We start from the raw sequence: 18,540 nt of genomic DNA on the forward strand, positions 1-18,540 counted from the left end.
CGTCTCTTTCCACGGAGGCTCCTGAATGTCCCGAGCTGCTACAATGATGTCACTCTTCCTGAAGGTAATTGTTGCTGCTGTCATCGTGTCCCCAGCACTGCCCATATTGGGGATATTTCTTCATTCTAGTCTGATCCTTATCACATTGTTTTGGGAGCCTGTATTGGGGAAATGAGGCTGAGAATGACTAGAGATGAACTGCTGATATGAGGCGCAAAGCAGTCTTACACTCCATTTCATCTTTCATTTATCTGGCTCATCATTTCAGTTCCCCACCCTCACCACATCCTCCAGCCAGGAAAAAAGTCATGAATGAGGCATCACTGTGGAACTCAAAGCATCGCACAAACTCTCACCTCCAGACCATGTCCCTGGAACAAACACATGCCTGGTTGTAATGCTCTTTGGGCTGTTCCTTTCCCATTAAGCACACAGCCTGGGAGAGAAGGTAGCACAGGGTCTCGGATGTGGGGGCCGGAGACAGCCTCAGCCTCAGCATCATTAAGTTGACGTGTTTCCTCGGAAGCTCTTAGGGTGCCTTCAGTCAAGCAAAACCCAGGCCATCTTGCCCTGCCAACCAGACATATCCAAATGACAAGCCGTTTGCTCTGGGACCATCAGTGTTCACTTCTGAAGTGATTCCAAAGAAAATGAACCATCTTTAACATTTCCAAAATAATGTAGCCTCCAAGACAGGACAAAGCCTGCAGTCACCTCTTCAGGAATTCAGTAGGGTCCTTAATCAAGTAATGGAGAAAAACAATTCCAGAAAAGAAAATAAAAGTTGTAGACATATTTACAGAAACAGGTTTGATTAATTGATGAACATTTTGATGAGAATTTCAAGTGATGAAAATAATCCCAGAGGAAGTCAGGCTGTCTACTGTGGGCCTTGAGTTTATAGGTCCTTGGAGATAAGAAGTGAGAACCAAGAAGCAAGCACCATAGTTTCAAAGGTGCTCTGTGCGCCAGAGTTTCTGCATGCTTTCTCACTTTTTTCCTGCTTAGATAACTGATTTCAGTAACTTACCCAAATGACTGTATTTCTCTAACAATTCTTCATTATGCTGGCGTTATCTTCTATATATAGTATGGATCATTTTTCTCCCCTTCTCAAAAACTTGCAATGGCCCCTTTTATCTGTAAAAAAGGAAGTCCAAACTGTCTAATGTACTGTGGTCTTAAACATCCTTTACCAGGTTTGCAGTAATAATAGGTAACATATGATGAGAAGCCATTGGCACAATGATCAGGAGACTGGGGTCACAGTTCTGCCACTAGCTAGGAGCTCTAGGGCAGAGTTATGTAGCCTCTAAGCTTCAGTGTCCTTTGTCAAATGGGGCTAGGAAGAGTATTTAACTCATTGAGCTCTTGTGATGGTCCAATGAGAATAAATGAGTTCTATTCTCCATGTATCCCTCATGTGTTATCTGTTCCTCACATCTCGCATTCATTGTCATAGCTTTGCTTATGTTTTTTCAGCTATACAATCTGTTTCATGCACCAAAGCCCTCCACCCATTTTCCACTTGCAGAAACTCTTCTTGAAATTCCAGACCTGGCTTGAAATGCCACCTCCTCTTTAATGCATCTCTTGGCCCTTCCCCCATCAAAATGTAATTGTCCTCCACATGCACTTCTATTATTATTACCCCTCATTCAGCCTCACATTACATTTTGAAATTCACATATTTGACTCTCTTTTCTCCTGGATTATATATTATCTGACGTTCATCATATGCCAGCTTTTAACTTTCCCTCCATTCCTAGCACCTATCAAAATGATTTGCACAGGATCAACACTCCCTTGGTTGTAACTGTCAATTAAAATGGACTTGCTTTAAAATTCAATCCTCCTATTAATTTAGTCTCCTCTCTGCTTAATTTTTTTCATAATACAGTATGTAACAAAATGTTAACCATTCATACTCTAGGTATTAATCTACATTTTAAAATTAGTGTTTCCTAAGCTAATGTGGCATAGTATAAAAATTCCACTCGTAATTTGGTTTCCAAGACAGTATGACAGAAAAATTATTCTCTAATACTTAGAAATTCTTAGCTGGGATTTTTAATGTAAGGTTTTTTTCATTATAAAAGTGATATGAAAATGTTATAAAACCTCAGAAAAGAGAGTGAAAATGCAGTGCATATTCCCACCTAGCAAATGAGCTTATTTCCTAACGCCCTATTACTCAAAGCATGGTCTGAACCAGTAGCAGCAGAAGCAGCTCGAATCTGGTTAGAAACAAAGAATCTCAGGCCTGTCCCAGAGCAACTCAATCAGAATATGGCTGATTTGCACATTAAAGGTTGAAAAGCACTGCTCTAAGGTACTGCCTGGAACCCAGCAGGGCATGTTTACTGAGCATCGCCTTCCTTCTAACAGATGTTTCTAGAACACCTGCTACATGCCAGTACTGTACTAGAGGCTGTGTCTTCACCTGCATTTCTTCCAGCACTGACTCAAGGATATATGGAGAGCATGCTATCTTCTTTTGAATGTTTTCTTACACAGTCTAAGTAGTTTTGACTGAAAACTGCCAGAGATGCAAAACATCTCATTCTGAAGTGGTTCCACTTCTCTTGTTTTCTCACAGTGATCTCTCTCAGTTTAAGGTTTAATGTGTTTTTATTCTGCTCCTTCTTTGCATTAAGAGCTCAAAAATAAGGGGGAAACGTCATTGAAATTAACATTCCAGGTAAAGCTGAAAGAACACTTTCTGTTTTCTTTAAGCAGCTTTCCTTTGAGGTTTTTTTTTTTTTTTTTTTCTAAATTGTACGTTTAAGGAAGCCCAGAAAAGGTGACATTTCAAAAGTGGATCTTGGGATACTCCTTCAAGAATATGGAGTGGGGGTGAGGGAGCATTTCATTGACTAAAACTGCTAGGTGACAGTCATTCTCAACATGTACAGCACTTACACTGAAGTGCTCTCTAAAAATCAGAAGCTGTATGATAAATAGCGTAGACTTTCTTTTTACTAACCAAGTCTTCCTTGTGGCTCAGCTGGTAAAGAATCTGCCTGCGATGCAGGAGACCTGGGTTCCACCCCTGGGTTGGGAAGGTCCCCTGGAGAAGGGAAAGGCTACCCACTCCAGCATTCAAGCCTGGAGAATTCCATGGATTACACAATCCATGGGGTTGCAAAGAGTCGGACCGTCTGAGCGACTTTCGCTTTCACTTTTCACTCACTCCTTCGGAAACAAAACTTTTGGTCTTATTACACAGCTCAAAAAGCTGAAAAGCAGGTTTAAACGAACATTAATAGGTTAGAAGAGGAAATTTAATGAAATGTCAAAAGGGGGCACCATACAGCAAGAGTTAAGTGTACAGAGAAGTTGCTTTGCCGCTGTGTAGTTACCTTGGAGATGAAGAGGTGGGGCCACTCGGTGATTAAGTGTCAGCTCACCCAGAGGTCTGTTTGTACAGGAGCCTACTGTCTGCTTTTGGCAGAAGTTGCTGTTTCCTTTTCCCGTAAGCCCTCCAGAGTCACTGGGGAGAGCTGCCTGGCCTGACACCCTCCAGGGTCCCACCATCAAGGTCTGGTTGTTTTTCTCCATTTGCCTATCTGCCAGGGTGTTCGATGTACAAAGTTCTCATCATTACAGAGGCCCTATAGTTTACACCGTGGAAAAGGACCATTTGAGAGTGTACGGAATATTGAAAAACGCACAAAAATGGGTTTCTATGCCCACAAGCCTCTGGGCTCAAGGGTCTTATTCCAAAATGGGATTTCCAAATAGGGCCGCCACATGAACTGTTCCCAGAAGGCTCCCGAACTTTTCATTTCGAATATGAAAAGGGGGGTCTTATCACCAACCTACCACCAACCCTGCCTGACTTTTAGGGATACTGTGAAGAGCAAATGGGACAAAGAATTTGGAAGAAGGTTCCAAACAACAGGCAACGCAAATGTAAAGTATAATTTCCATTTCTGCAAAATGGGAATAAGTAGTGTGTTGCTGCTAAGTCGCTTCAGTCGTGTCCGACTCTGTGCGACCCCATAGAAGGCAGCCCACCAGGCTCCCCCGTCCCTGGGATTCTCCAGGCAAGAACACTGGAGTGGGTTGCCATTTCCTTCTCCAATGCATGAAAATGAAAAGTGAAAGGGAAGTCGCTCAGTCGTGTCCGACTCTTAGCGACCCCATGGACTGCAGCCCACCAGGCTCCTCCGTCCATGGGATTTTCCAGGCAAGAGTACTGGAGTGGGGTGCCATTGCCTTCTCCAAGTAGTGTGTACCTGAATCTTAATTAGGTAATGGTTCAAATACAAACCATCCTTGATACTGTCATTCAGATGTGATATAGTGCTCTTAGCCTCTTTATCTCTCATATTTCTGCTGCCTGTGTGGTTTATTGGAAATGTTATATATTCCCTGTGTAATTGTCATTGTGCGTGTGTGTGTGTGTGTGTGTGTGTGTGTGTGTGTGTGTAAGGGAAAGAAGGAGGGCAACGCGTGGTTGCGTTTAACCTCTGTGCTGACTGTGTGAAAGGCCAGAGGAAAGACCTGTCCTAGCCAAGCCCTGACTCGTCCAAGCGTGCACGTTCCCCTGCCCGCAGTCTCTGCGGCGACTATAAGCGCAGGAAGGCGGGAGTAACAGAAGGTGGGGGTCGGGGCGGGCAGCAGAGGGGCGGGCGCCGCTCGGAGGGGCAGCCCGTGAGGGCGCGGGCCAATCGGAGCGCCCTCTGCCAGCGGCCAATCACAAGCCGCCTTGCCGGGCAAATCTGCCCGGCAGTGCCGGGCGGGGCCGCCCGAGTCCGGGGCCCGCCGGTTACACTTCTGAGCGCCTTCTGGAAGCCACAGGGCAGGGGGAACAGTGCGGAGGAGCCCGAGGAGGGCGATCAGGCAGGTCCAGCTTATGTGCCAGCCCAGTGGCACTCATAAAAGCGTAAATCAAGCTGAGGATGGTGCGTCCGGGCGCTCACGAGTTTATAGACACACCGGCGTGTCTGTGTGTCGCGTGGGCACCTGTCGTGTGAGTGGCTCCAGGCGTGGCTGCTCGTAGGACGTTCAGTTTCTGTCAGATTTATTTCGAGGGGCCTACGTTCCCCCGGTCCAGAGGGGGGACGTAAGAAGTTTAACGAAGCTGGGTCTGAGCAGATTAAGGGAACAGCGGCTGGGTCGGTGAGGGTGGGGACTGCGGGTGCTGCGGGGACTGGGGGCTAGGGAATCTCGTCCTTGCCCCGCGTCTTCCTGGGGCACGAAGGCCTTTGGGCAAGACTGGCGTGACACAGCTGGCCCTGAAATGCTGGAGAACCTGGGCGATGATGATCGCTGAATGAGTGGCACTGGGCTGAGCTCGGACAGCTGACTGACAGAAAGGGATGCTAGCGTTTAGGAAGGTAAGAAGGAAACTCAGAATGGGGACCATCTGCTCCCCCAACCCCAGCGGGACAAAGACACTGGAGGTCTGCAATGCCGACTGGATGGCCTCACTCCCTTCTCACCTCCACAACGTCCCCCTTTCCAATCTGGCAATTCCAGGTATTCTTCTATTCCTACTTGTACCCACTCTGTTTGCTTCTGCCGTTTTAGTGTGGTTAATGGGTTGGGCTGCCTTTCTATTGTGCTGAGAAAATAATTGTCACTGACCTTAACTAAACCTCTTTTTATTTCCAACTAAAAGCTTAACATTGAAGCAGCTGCTGTAAAGAGATTTAAGTACACTGCCTCATTGGCAAAAAGGGACTTGAGAATGGAAGCCCCATTTTTGGTTTGTTTGCTTGGGTCTTTTTGTTTTGTTCTTGAATAGACTCATTCTAAGAACATTACCTTCTTAGTGTTGGGGCCAGGGTATGTGAAAGATGTGGTTTTTTGGTATCACTCAAAATAAAAAGAGAGATCAAGACAATGAATAAAAAGTCATGAACAATTTTAGATCTGGATCAAAATTAACACTGTAAAGTGTTTTCTTTCTCATTTATCTGACCTTGCATAGTGGAGAAACAAACAGATTAGCATTTAAGAAGAGGTTCAGAACTAGGACTGAGTATCCAAACACATATTATTGTTGTTGGAAAAGCCAGGAATAGAGAACACAGGTGTTTGTCACAGCCAGTCATTAGGTGTGATGAAGAAGTGGTGTTTGAAGCTTTGTCTATATATACACAGGTGTCTGCCTGGCTGATCTAGAACTGAAGGCTTGAAACCCACTTCTGCACCAGCCGCTCTCCCTCCTGGGGGGTTTGTACTGTGACAACACTCTCATTAGATTTGTCCTTTTCCTTCCATCCAAAAGCTGATTAAAGCTGGGTTTCCAGGGAAGGAGGTTGACTACAGTGATCCTGGTATTGTGTGCTGGGCAAGGTCTAGATTCTGATACTTGGAAAGCACTGCCAGGAGCAGGGGAATGGACCACTGCCAATCCTTTCTCTCACCTGGAGGCATAACAATTGCCTTCATCCCTAGACTACCAGGCAAACTCCCAGACATCCCTGGGAGCAGTCTGCCTTTTGGTGGCAGACAGGATGACCTCATGCAACCCCAGGTCTTTGCTTTCTATGCATGAGGAAGAGTTGTGCCGGCTCCAGGTGCAGCCTTCCCTGAGTCGCCTCTTCTTTTGGAGGTCTTCCAGGTTCATCGTCTTCATAGGCTCTTGTTGCTTTTGAGCAAGGAGAGGGTTGCTAAATCTCTTTATAGTTATGACCACTTGTGTTCTATCAGCCATTGACTACGGCTCTCTGGGAGATAGACGGTGGTGCTTCAGAACAGGTCTTTTCCTTGTTTAATTGACGCCTGTGGAGTCATTGCCAAAATGATGCACAGGCCTCTTTTAACGTGAGTCATTTGTCTTTAGGCTTTTTGATGGAATTGTTTTGTCAGGTGGTACGGCAAATAGAATGTGTTTGCAAACAGAATGGCATCCTAGGCAGGCACAAAATGACCCTGTCGTTCGGGGCATGTCCGGGTAGGCTCAGACTTCCTCCTTCCTGCTGTACTTTGGACAGTTCAGACCACAGCAGCAGCTCTGCCCATGGTGTGGCTGTGTACTCTGACCCCATGACTCCAAAAAGGAGCTGGACATTTGTCCTGTAATCTCTAGGGTTTCTCCCAGTTACTAGAATTGCCAGAGTTAGCAAATAGTGGGGCCTGCTCCTGTAACTGGAAATTCTGTGGTTATCCACTGAGGGGGCACAAAAATTTGTTCAGCCACTGCTTTGTGAAGTCTTGTCCTTCTAAGCAAAAAAAAAAAAAAAAAAAGTGTCCTTGACTGCTCAAAAGATACTGAACTCATTGCTGTGAATGCCCTTTTCCCAGCAGCGGATGGGACATGAGTGTATGCAAAGATATAAAGCTCAGAAGAGGAAAATCGCATATTAAATGCTAGCCATTTGTGAACCCTTTCCCCCTCCTCCCCCAGCCCCTGCACCCCTTCCTCGACGCTAGTGCTCCTTTCTCTACCTTGAGCTTCATATTCCCCAGCTAAGGACTAGCAGTCAAGTTCTGCCAGGACCTGCTGAGAGATTCTGGAATATAGACAGCCACTCGGGAAGTGGAGGCCACCATCTTCCTCCTTGCTCCTCTTTTCCTTTTCCGCTCATCATCACCTTCATCCTAATAGTTATTATTCACTGAGCACACGCACATGGCACTCTCTGGCATAATTACCTCAAACACTTACACCTCCAAGATGGGTAGTAACCTCATTTTAGAAATAAGAGAATTACTGTCCAGAGAGATTAAGTAATTTTCTCAAGATCACACAAGTAACAAACAGCAGAAGTAATATTTAAGCTCCTATGTAGCTGGCTCCAGTACCCATGCTCTCTCCCTGTGCCCCTAAGGAGGCCCTGGGAAGTTCAGAGCAGCTAGAGGAGGGGAAGGGGGAGAGATCTGTAACTGAAAACTAGTTTTCCGACTGTCCTCTGGAACAAATGAAAGAATTTTTAAAAGTGGGTGATTTTTTTATCTGACCAATTATATATCACTGTCTAGCTAGACATATACATAGATATGTATACATATTATATATCTATTATCTATTTTATATATATATATTTTATATATATATATATAAATATATATATATAAGTTCAGTCACTCAGTCGTGTCCGACTCTTTGCAACCCCATAAACTTCAGCACGCGAGGCCTCCCTGTCCATCACCAGCTCCTGGAGTTTACTCAAACTCATGTCCATCAAGTCGGTGATGCCATCCAACCATCTCATCTTCTGTCATCCCCTTCTCCTCCCCCCTTCAATCTTTCCCAGCATCAGGGTCTTTTCCAGTGAGTCAGTTCTTCGCATCAGGTGGCCAAAGTACTGGAGTTTCAGCTTCAACATCTGTCTTTCCAATGAATATTCAGGACTGATTTCCTTTAGGATTGACAGGTTGGATCTCCTTGCAGTCCAAGGGACTTTCAGGAGTCTTCTCCAACACCACAGTTCAAAAGCATCAATTCTTCGGTGCTCAGCTTTCTTTATAGTCCAACTCACAACCATACATGACTACTAGAAAAACCATAGCTTTGACTAGACAGACTTTTTTTGGTAAAGTGATGTCTCTGCTTTTTAGTATGCTTTCTAGATTACACACTAATGTATGTGTGTGTTGATGTTTAGCCACTAAGCCATGTCTGACTCTTTGCAACCCCATGGGCTATAGCCTGCCAGGCTCCTCCATCCATGGGATTTTCCAAGCAAGAATTCTGGAGTGGGTTGCCATTTCCTTCTCCAGGGGATCTTCCCAACCCAGGAATTGAATCCATGTCTCCTGCATCAGCAGGCAGATTCCACAGAGCCACCTGGGAAGCCCCATGTGTATCCCTGTCCAGAAACAGAAGCCAGTAAAATATCCCCATTTGAAACTGGGATCCAGTAAGTTTTAAATTCAAATGTAGCGCTTAGACCTATTCTGTATGTGCACATGTGCTTGTGTGTGCTAGCCCAGGGTGTACTATGGGTCAGCTCTGTCAGGGTGGGAGTGGGGCAGCAGTGACATGGGAAAGGGCAGGGGAAAGGCAGGGGTTCTGACCTTAATAGAGGAACTGGGATGCAGTTCACTATGTCAGATTTGAGTGCATCTATTGCATTTGCCTAAGTCGTGATGGGAGAGAACAAGTGTGAACGTGCACCTCTCAGCAAAGCCTTGATGTGTTATTTCGTGCCCACAACTGTTAAGAGCACCTGTTAATGACCAGTTTCACCCAGACATATTGACCTATCTTGGAGAACCTCAGAACAGTTCTCCCTGCCAACTGCAGAAGAATAATTTGAGACCTTAAGGGTGAAAAGTCTAGAAAAGTCAGATTTTTTAATTAAAGCTTTAAACTCTACAAACAATTTTGTTCATGTTAGTGAAAGCATGATTTTTTTCTGTGGATAATGGATGGATAGGAAAATTCTTCTCTATAATATATGTGGTTTCCAACGCATTCTTCTCTATATATTTTAGTGCTATTTCTTTTTTTAAAAAAAAAAAACATGTTTTCTCTCTTTTTAAAAATAATCTATTTGATCTATTGGAAAGAGCATTGAATATAAGGGTCTGGAAATTTGATATTGTTGATTCTGGCTGTTTGGTACTATAGAAGTATCTGAATTTCTTAGGTCTTAGTTTCCTCATTTGTAATTAAGACACTGGATTAAATGAAATTTAGAAAAGTGAAAGCAAAAACCCTTCAGTCATGTCCAACTCTTTGCAATCCCTTGGACTGTACCCTGCCAGGCTCCTTTGTCCATGGAATTCTCCAGGTAAGAATGCTGGAATGGGTAGCCATTCCCTTCTCCAGGGGATCTTCCTGACCGATGGATCGAACCTGAGTCTCCTGCCTTGCAGGCAGGTTCTATATCTTCTGAGCCACCAGGGTAGAGTCCTTTCCAAAAAAATTATTTGATTAGTTTGAAGATTTTTTGTTTCTTTTTTTGCCTGTTCACCTACAAACATAGAAAAATGACTAGGTCATTTTTGTGAAGGTTATTACTTTTTTATGCCTTTTCAGAACAAGAAATGATTTTTGGCATGTGCAGACAAGGACTCACAATTGCTAGAATGAAGCAAAGTCTTCTCACTTTAGCATCCTAAAACAGACTGTCAGTTCAGTTCAGTCGCTCAGTCGTGTCCGACTCTTTGAGACCCCATGAATCACAGCGCGCCAGGCCTCCCTGTCCATCACCAACTCCCGGAGTTCACTCAGACTCGCGTCCATCGAGTCAGTGCTGCCATCCAGCCATCTCATCCTCTGTCGTCCCCTTCTCCTCCTGCCCCCAATCCCTTCCAGCATCAAAGTCTTTTCCAATGAGTCAACTCTTCATATGAGGTGGCCAAAGTACTGGAGTTTCAGGTTTAGCATCATTCCCTCCAAAGAAATCCCAGGCCTGATCTCCTTCAGAATGGACTGGTTGGATCTCCTTGCAGCCCTAGGGACTCTCAAGAGTCTTCTCCAACACCACAGTTCAAAAGCATCAATTCTTTGGCGCTCAGCCTTCTTTACAGTCCAACTCTCACGTCCATACATGACCACTGGAAAAACCACAGCCTTGACTAGACGGACCTTAGTCGGCAAAGTAATGTCTCTGCTTTTGAATAGACTATCTAGGTTGGTCATAACTTTTCTTCCAAGGAGTAAGGGTCTTTTAATTTCATGGCTGCAATCACCATCTGCAGTGATTTTGGAGTCCAAAAAAATAAAATCTGACACTGTTTCCACTGTTTCCCCATCTATTTCCCATGAAGTGATGGGACCGAATGCCATGATCTTCGTTTTCTGAATGTTGAGCTTTAATCCAACTTTTTCACTCTCCTCTTTTACTTTCATCAAGAGGCTTTCTAGTTCCTCTTCACTTTCTGCCATAAGGGTGGTGTCATCTGTATATCTGAGGTTATTGAGATTTCTCCTGGCAATCTGGATTCCAGCTTGTGTTTCTTCCAGTCCAGCATTTTTCATGATGTACTCTGCATATAAGTTAAATAAGCAGGATGACAATATACAGCCTTGACGTACTCCTTTTCCTATTTGGAACCAGTCTGTTGTTCCATGTCCAGTTCTAACTGTTGCTTCCTGACCTGCATACAGATTTCTCAAGAGGCAGGTCAGGTGGTCTGATATTCCCATCTCTTTCAGAATTTTCCACAGTTTATTGTGATCCACAGAGTCAAACGCTTTGGCATAGTCAATAAAGCAGAAATAGATTTTTTCCTGAACTCTCTTGCCTTTTCCATGATCCAGCGGATGTTGGCAATTTGATCTCTGGTTCCTCTGGCTTTTCTAAAACCAGCTTGAACATCAGGGAGATCACGGTTCACGTGTTGCTGAAGCCTGGCTTGGAGAATTTTGAGCATTACTTTACTAGCGTGTGAGATGAGTGCAATTGTGCGGTAGTTTGAGCATTCTTTGGCATTGCCTTTCTTTGGGATTGGAATGAAAACTGACCTTTTCCAGTCCTGTGGCCACTGCTGAGTTTTCTAAACTTGTTGGCATATTGAGTGCAGCACTTTCACAGCATCATCTTTCAGGATTTGAAATAGCTCAACTGGAATTCCATCACCTCCACTAGCTTTGTTTGTAGTGATGCTTTCTAAGGCCCACTTGACTTCACATTCCAAGATGTCTGGCTCTAGATGAGTGATCACACCATCGTGATTATCCGGGTCGTGAAGATCTTTTTTGTACAGTTGTTCTGTGTATTCTTGCCGCCTCTTCTTAATATCTTCTGCTTCTGTTAGGTCCATACCATTTCCGTCCTTTATAGAGCCCATCTTTGCAAGAAATGTTCCCTTGGTATCTCTAATTTTCTTGAAGAGATCTCTAGTCTTTCCCATTCTGTACTGTAGAGTAGTTCAAATTGTACGTACTCTGAGTACATTTAAAGAAACCTCATGCTCAGGCCTGTGGGAGAATCAGGCATCAATCCTACTGTCAAACATGCTTACAACTTAGAGATATTTACACATACACACACACACAAACACACACATGTATTCACCATACACAATTTTAAAAAATTGGGTTAAATATTAAAACAAAGATGTAAATAGTGTTACAGATGCACATAGAATGGAAGGATTAATTTCAGCTTTTAAGAGTAGCAACTAGGTCTTCCCTGGTGGCTCAGACGATAAAGAGTCTATCTGCAGTGTGGGAGACCAGGGTTCAATCCCTGGGTCAGTAAGATATCCTGGAGAAGGGAATGGGAGCCCACTCCAATGTTCTTGCCTGGAGAATCCCATGGACAGAGGACACTGGTGGGCTATAATCCATAGAGTCCCAAAGAATTGGACATGACTGAGCACATAGAATGAAGAGATTAACTTCAGCTTTTAAGAATAGGAACTACTTTCTTGAAAAAAATGACATTTGACCTGGAATTTGAAGAATGGTCAGAATTTCAATATGGCCTGGGGGGGTCAGGGTAGGGAAGGGAGCTTTCCATTTGAAATAAAGCTGTTAAGCTTAGGAATGGAGGTATATTTGGGAAATGGCTGGAGGACTGCCTTTGCTGCCCCTTAGGAAGGCTTTGTTAACATCTTTATCATTACACTTCTCCATCCATCTTCCTCCACATCATCTGGGTACAACTTGTACACGGAGAATATGGCTTATTTCCCTTTACAATCCTAAGTCCTAGCACAGGATAGCAGCTCCATCACCGGTAACTGTTGAGTCAGTCGTTCAGTGCATGGAACAGGACAGTAAGAATGCTGGAGAAGTGGCTGGCAGTCCCCATCATGTTCACCTGTGATCAGAGTTAAACCAGATAGATAGGTTAGGTTCACCTTCTGTGAATGCCGTACGCAACACTCTGAATATTTTCCAATCGGTTTCTTGTTATCTTTGCACAATATTACTGTAGCTCGAGATAAAGCTTATCACTGAGCCCCACTGGCCATGGAAATTCTGAGTCAGAGTCAGACGGTCAGCCGGATCAGAAGCAGGTCTCTGGCGTCACCTCTGGCCTGGGAGCAGCTCTTTCACCCCGCATCCTTTCTGTCTCCCTCTGCCCTGGTCAGATGTGAGCGTCTCGTGTTTCCAGTGTGGCTACAGCTTCAGCCTGCTCTCCTTTCTTGTTCACTCTTCCCCTTCCTTCCACTGACCTGGCCTGTGTCCCAGCCTCTCCCTTTCCAGCACCAGCCCTCATGTGGACCTCACTGCTCTCAATTCCCAGAGCGTTCTCTGCCCTCACCTGGCGGATGCTATGCCCTCCTCTCCTCTTTCATCCTTCTAGAACCCTGTCCTTTTCCTATGCAGTCCTGCCTTTGGCTACTTGACGGTTTCTATAGCTCTTCTGTGGCCCCACACTCACTTCCCACATGTGTGCAGGGAAGTGAGAGCAGGACAGAGGGAATCATTACTCCAGTCCTGCGTCTGGAAGTTGGATCAGGTCTGGTGTATCTCACCGGAACGGGGACCCAAAATGGCGCAAGATCCACTGCGGAACCGGAAGGGTATGTTGGCGCCACTCTGGGGATATCACAAACCGTGAGCTGGCCCTAGAAGAGACTCATTCGCCTACAGAGGCTATGGAGTCTGAGGCTGTGGAAAACCAAGGACCAAGCCTAATCTACCAGGGCCAACCCAATCAAGAAAAAAAAAAAAATCACACACAACCAAAATCATATCTTAAGTGGGAGTAGTTTTTGTTGCTGTTGTGTTTCATTTTTTCTTCAGGGTGGTCATGGTGAGAAATAAAAAGAGGCTATGATTTAGTGTTTGTATTAATAGGTTTCTCTTCTAAGAAGATTCATCACTTCCTGAGATCCTTTCCCTGCCCCAGTCACACAAAAGCCACAAGAAATTCAGGAATCACGCATATCTGTAAGAAGTAGAACCATGGGTTGGTTTGGAGTATGAATGCTAAAGCCACACTGTCTGGATTTGAAGCCCAGCTCTGCCCCCTCATGACTCTGTGACCTTGAGCAAGTTACTTAACCTCTCCATGTCTCAATGCTCATTATTATCTCTTCAAAACAGAGATAATAGTGGCACTCCCTCATTTGGTTAGTTTGAGAATTTAAATAAATTCATAGAGCATGCTAAGAACATCATCTGTCACAAAATAATGCATCTTTAAAAAAAAAATTAGTCATGGTAGTCATTTATTGAAAGCCTGTGTTGGGAATGGACAGCAAAAAAGAGTTGTAAAATGCAGTCTATTCCTTCAGGTAATTTGCAGTCTAGTTAAGTTAACCTTCCAATTAAGCCATGTGGCTCCATGTTCTCTGACCAGATCAGGGTAACTTGAATGGTCATCCCTTCAAGGGGACTTGGAGTTAAGGGAAGGCTACCTGGTGGGTAGCCCAGATTGTGAGTACCAAAGGAGTCTTAAATGCTATCTGTGGGGAACTGATCAAGAGAGCCAGAAATCCTCTTCAGCTAGTTTATCCCCCTATCCCAAACTTTGTCGTCTCCAGCCATCCAAAGCCTTTGGGAAAACTTGACTCTCTGCAACAGGACCATGTTGCTAAATGTGCTTCTGCTCTCCTCATGGCCCCCGAACTTACACTCCTAACCCAGTCATTTTATCACCAGATGAAGAGTAGGAATATTGCAAAATGCTTTCCTTTAAACAAATCTCTTTACATGTGTTATAACACCTTCCACGGCAGTGGAAGGCTTCCTGATCCCTCCAAACATAAGCATCATCCACACATGCAAATGCGCACAAACTACCCATCACCAACCCACACACAGTGCACACACGCTGAGCCACGCCCTTAGTCTCACCCTCAGGAGCCCCAGTTCTAGAGCCTGCTGTTGCTTCCCCTTTCTAAAAATCCTGCGAGACATGCCCACGGACATTTCAGATCCTGTGAGCCTGCTGCTGTCACCTGCATGCTGCTGTTTCAGACAAGCTTCTGAGGCTGGGGATTTGGTTTCTGACACATGCTCTGACCTGATCTCTGCTCCACGTGACAGGCTGGCTCCACAGCTCTCCCTGACCTCTAAGAGCTTTTAGGTATGTGCACACTAGAGGGAATGGTCGTGAAGCACTTTAGCTCCTGTAACTTTGCCTTTGAGAAAAGCACAAACCACTTTGTAAATGCTGACTAACCCTAATTAGAGTTTCATACCAGGCCTGCAGAGGAGGGAGTATTTATAGAAATTGTAATAGGTGGGTGTATTTGTGTGTGTGAAAAGAATTTGAACACACGTCAAGAACCAAATTTAGGTGGAGGAGACCTGTGACTAAATCTGTCTGAGTATTTACACACACGTGGTGAGTAGGAGTTCTTCCACCTTCTCACATCTACAGAAATGTGGGAGTTAGGTTGCTGAGTGCCAGTGAGGCTCAAACAGTCCCTGGGAGGATGGCATTAGTAGATCTCTGGGTAGCTCCCAGGTCACGTGGGTTGGCCACAGAGACCTATACCACTCTCAGGGGACGTCTACCTCATGTTATCTATGAGACATCAGCAGTCTTTTTTGGGTTCCTTGGCTACTAAGCAGTTGATATTTTCTAAGAGAATAACAGGGTTTTGAAAAATAATTTCCAATTACTCTAGAACTATTGGCTGGAGGGCATTATGTCTTCTCAGAGAATATTCTATCAGTATTTTTTTTTCCTCTGTACAGACCTAACAAAATCTAAGTAAAGGAAAACAAAATAGGAAGCAGTTGTACCTCATAACGCAAATGTCTTGGAGCTTGGACGTGTCTGCAGTGATGGTGAGAACGGGACATCCTAGACTCTGGCAGACTGAAGGCTTATATACTGAAAGCAACATGCTTAAGTATTAAAGCCAGGCAAAAAAACACATGCTGAACAGATAAAGGTGAAGGCAGCATCCAGCCATCCATTTCTCCCTCCCTATTCTCTCTCCCTTCTCCCCTCCCTCTCTCCTTCCTCCCTGGTTTGAGTTCAAGAGATTCCTCCGGCAGGCGGTAGCTGCATAGACCCTCATAGGAATAATATGAGCACATCATGTCAGCTTAGCTAAAAAATATTACTGGTGCTTGTTTGCTCCTTTTGCTTCTCATTACCTGTATTTTTTAAAAGTTATTTATTTAAAAGGAAAGTATTCAAAGGATATTTATCAAGTGGCCCTTTTGTGGCAGGTACTGTGTTAAATTAGGTGATAGAGAGATAAATAAGATTATTCTCTCTGCTCTTAATGAAGTTCTGATCATAAAAGTAGAAAGCCAAAGTTTGAACATTATAGATAAAAATACACAGGGCACAAAACCACTCAGAAAACCAACACCTATTCCATTATTGGTAGGAGGAGGAAAGCTTGGTAGATTGGACTTCCAAGAGGAGATCACCCTTGGGTTGATATAAGGAGCATAAAGAGCAATGAGTTACAGGTAGAGAGCAGAGTGACGCAGTGCAGGGGTACCAAGGACTGGGAGATAAAGTTTCCATGAGGAAACCCAAGCATCAATTTCACTTAAACAAAGTAATGGAGATAAGGCCGGGAAAGTAGGCCAATGAGCCTTATGTGTCATGCCAAGATGAAACATTAAACATTATCCCAAAGGCAAAAAAGCAGCTAGTTAAAGACTTGATCAGGAATGGATTAGAAACCCTAAAATAACTGCATAGGGTGAAGAGAAACAAAATGACCCATTCATTATTAGGGCTGCTGAGGGGTAATATGAGAAATTCATTATCTCTTTCAGTCTACTTAACACATATGTGTTGATTATCTTCCATATGCCAGGTTCTCTCCTGGGCACTGGTGATTCAGTGATGATCAATACAGACATGGCTCCTGCCTTCAGAGAGCTTGCAATCTAGTTGGAGAAATTGGCATTTAATCAAACGATTATAATACAGTGCGCTATGTACGATGATGAGGGAGGTAAAGATTGCTGTTGATAGAAGCATACAGCAGGGATATCTTAACAGGGAGACAGGGACACCCCCAGCAGGAAGTGATGAATACATTGTAATCTGAAGAACACATCAGAACCAGCCCCCAGGATAAGAGGAATAAGGCTAGGAGTATCCTAGGAGATGAAACAATATGAAGACCTTGAAGAAAGAAAATAACCCATTTAACAAACCCGGATGGTTTGCTGTAGTTTACTATAGGCAAAGAGGAGGGGGCCAGGAGGAAAGTGACAGATACCCAGAGGTTTTGGAAGCCATGTTAAGGTGATTTGACTGCATAGTCACTCAGTCATGTCCAGCTTTTCGACCCCAAGGACTGTAGCCCACTAGGCTCCTCTGACCATGGAATTCTATGGACTGTAGCCCACCAGCCTCCTCTGTCCATGGAATTCTCCAAACAAGAATACTGGAGTGAGTAGCCATTCCCTTCTCTAGGGGATCTTTCCAACCCAGGGATTGAACCAGGGTCTCCTGCATTGCAGGCAGATTCTTCACCATCTAAACCACCAGGGAAACCCTTAAAGTGATTTGCTGCTGCTGCTGCTGCTGCTGCTGCTGCTGCTAAGTTGCTTCAGTCGTGTCCGACTCTGTGCGACCCCATAGTCAGCAGCTCACCGTGCTCCGCCGTCCCTGGGATTCTCCAGGCAAGAACACTGACGTGGGTTGCCATTTCCTTCTCCAATGCCTGAAAGAGAAAAGTGAAAGTGAAGTCGCTCAGTCGTGTCCGACTCTTAGCGACCCCATGGACTGCAGCCTACCAGGCTCCTCTGTCCATGGAATTCTCCAGACAAGAATACTGGAGTGAGTAGTCATTCCCTTCTCTAGGGGATCTTTCCAACCCAAGGATTGAACCTGGTTCTCCTGCATTGCAGGCAGATTCTTCATCGTCCCAACCACCAGGGAAACCCTTAAAGTGATTTCGCTCTACCTTAAAAGGCACAGAAAGAGTGTTAAGCAGATGAATGACAGAGAAGCTTTGTGTTTTGGAAGGATCACTCTGGCTGCAGTCCACAGAAGGTATTTGAGTTGGAAAGTACAGGAATCAAGGGGACCACTTAGATCGTTGATGAGCTCATCCAAGTGGGAGATGATATTGACCTGAGGAAGACAGTGACATGTGGATAGAAGAGAAAGGATGGATATGGGAGATATATAGAAGGAAGTGTCAGCAGGTCTTGGCGAGTCATTGGAGGGTCAAAGAGAACCTACACCTGTTTGGGGGAACTGGGAGTAGGGAGATGGTATTCCCAGAAATAGGGATACACGAGTTTTAGGGTTTTAGGAGTGATGGAGGGAAACAGATATGTTTAGTTTGAACATGCTGGGTTTGAAGTATCCATAAAATATTTCAGAATTGGGAGAAGAAATAGATGTCATCCAGTGGAAATGATTTCCAGAGCTAAATCTTACAATTTGCCCAACCTCCTACGTTCACTCACATCTGCTATTATATTCAATGTAAGATGATTTGAGTTTGAAATTAGTGTCTTCATTATATTTTTATATATATGTGTGTGTGTATACATATTTAGATTTCAACTAAAATTTTACTTCTTGCAAGAAAGCTATCCTGAACTTCTAGTCATAGATAAGTGACCCTCCCAACCCTCCCAAACTTGTTTACTGTCTGCTTATTCTGTAAGAATTCTGTCATTTCTTGTTTCACTCTTTCCCCTACCATGTTGTCAGCTTGCAGTGGGGAAGGGGAGGTTAGCTATGTGTACCACGCCACAAACCAACTGTGAAATGGAAACTTTTTATTAAT

General features: G+C 44.4%; 1 protein-coding gene across 1 annotated transcript in view; it reads left to right on the top strand.

Annotated features, from left to right (window-relative positions):
- Positions 1–4,752: 4,752 nt before the first annotated feature.
- The window catches only part of PLCXD2 (phosphatidylinositol specific phospholipase C X domain containing 2), a 54,265-nt gene continuing 40,477 nt past the window's right edge, over positions 4,753–18,540 (top strand). The window contains exon 1 of the mRNA XM_069552944.1: positions 4,753–5,487. Coding sequence (XP_069409045.1) covers positions 5,328–5,487 — 160 coding nt within the window. The 5' untranslated portion in view covers positions 4,753–5,327. The remainder of the gene's footprint in view (positions 5,488–18,540) is intronic.

Source organism: Ovis canadensis, chromosome 1 (genome assembly GCF_042477335.2).
Source record: "Ovis canadensis isolate MfBH-ARS-UI-01 breed Bighorn chromosome 1, ARS-UI_OviCan_v2, whole genome shotgun sequence".
In the NCBI taxonomy this organism is placed as follows: domain Eukaryota; kingdom Metazoa; phylum Chordata; class Mammalia; order Artiodactyla; family Bovidae; genus Ovis; species Ovis canadensis.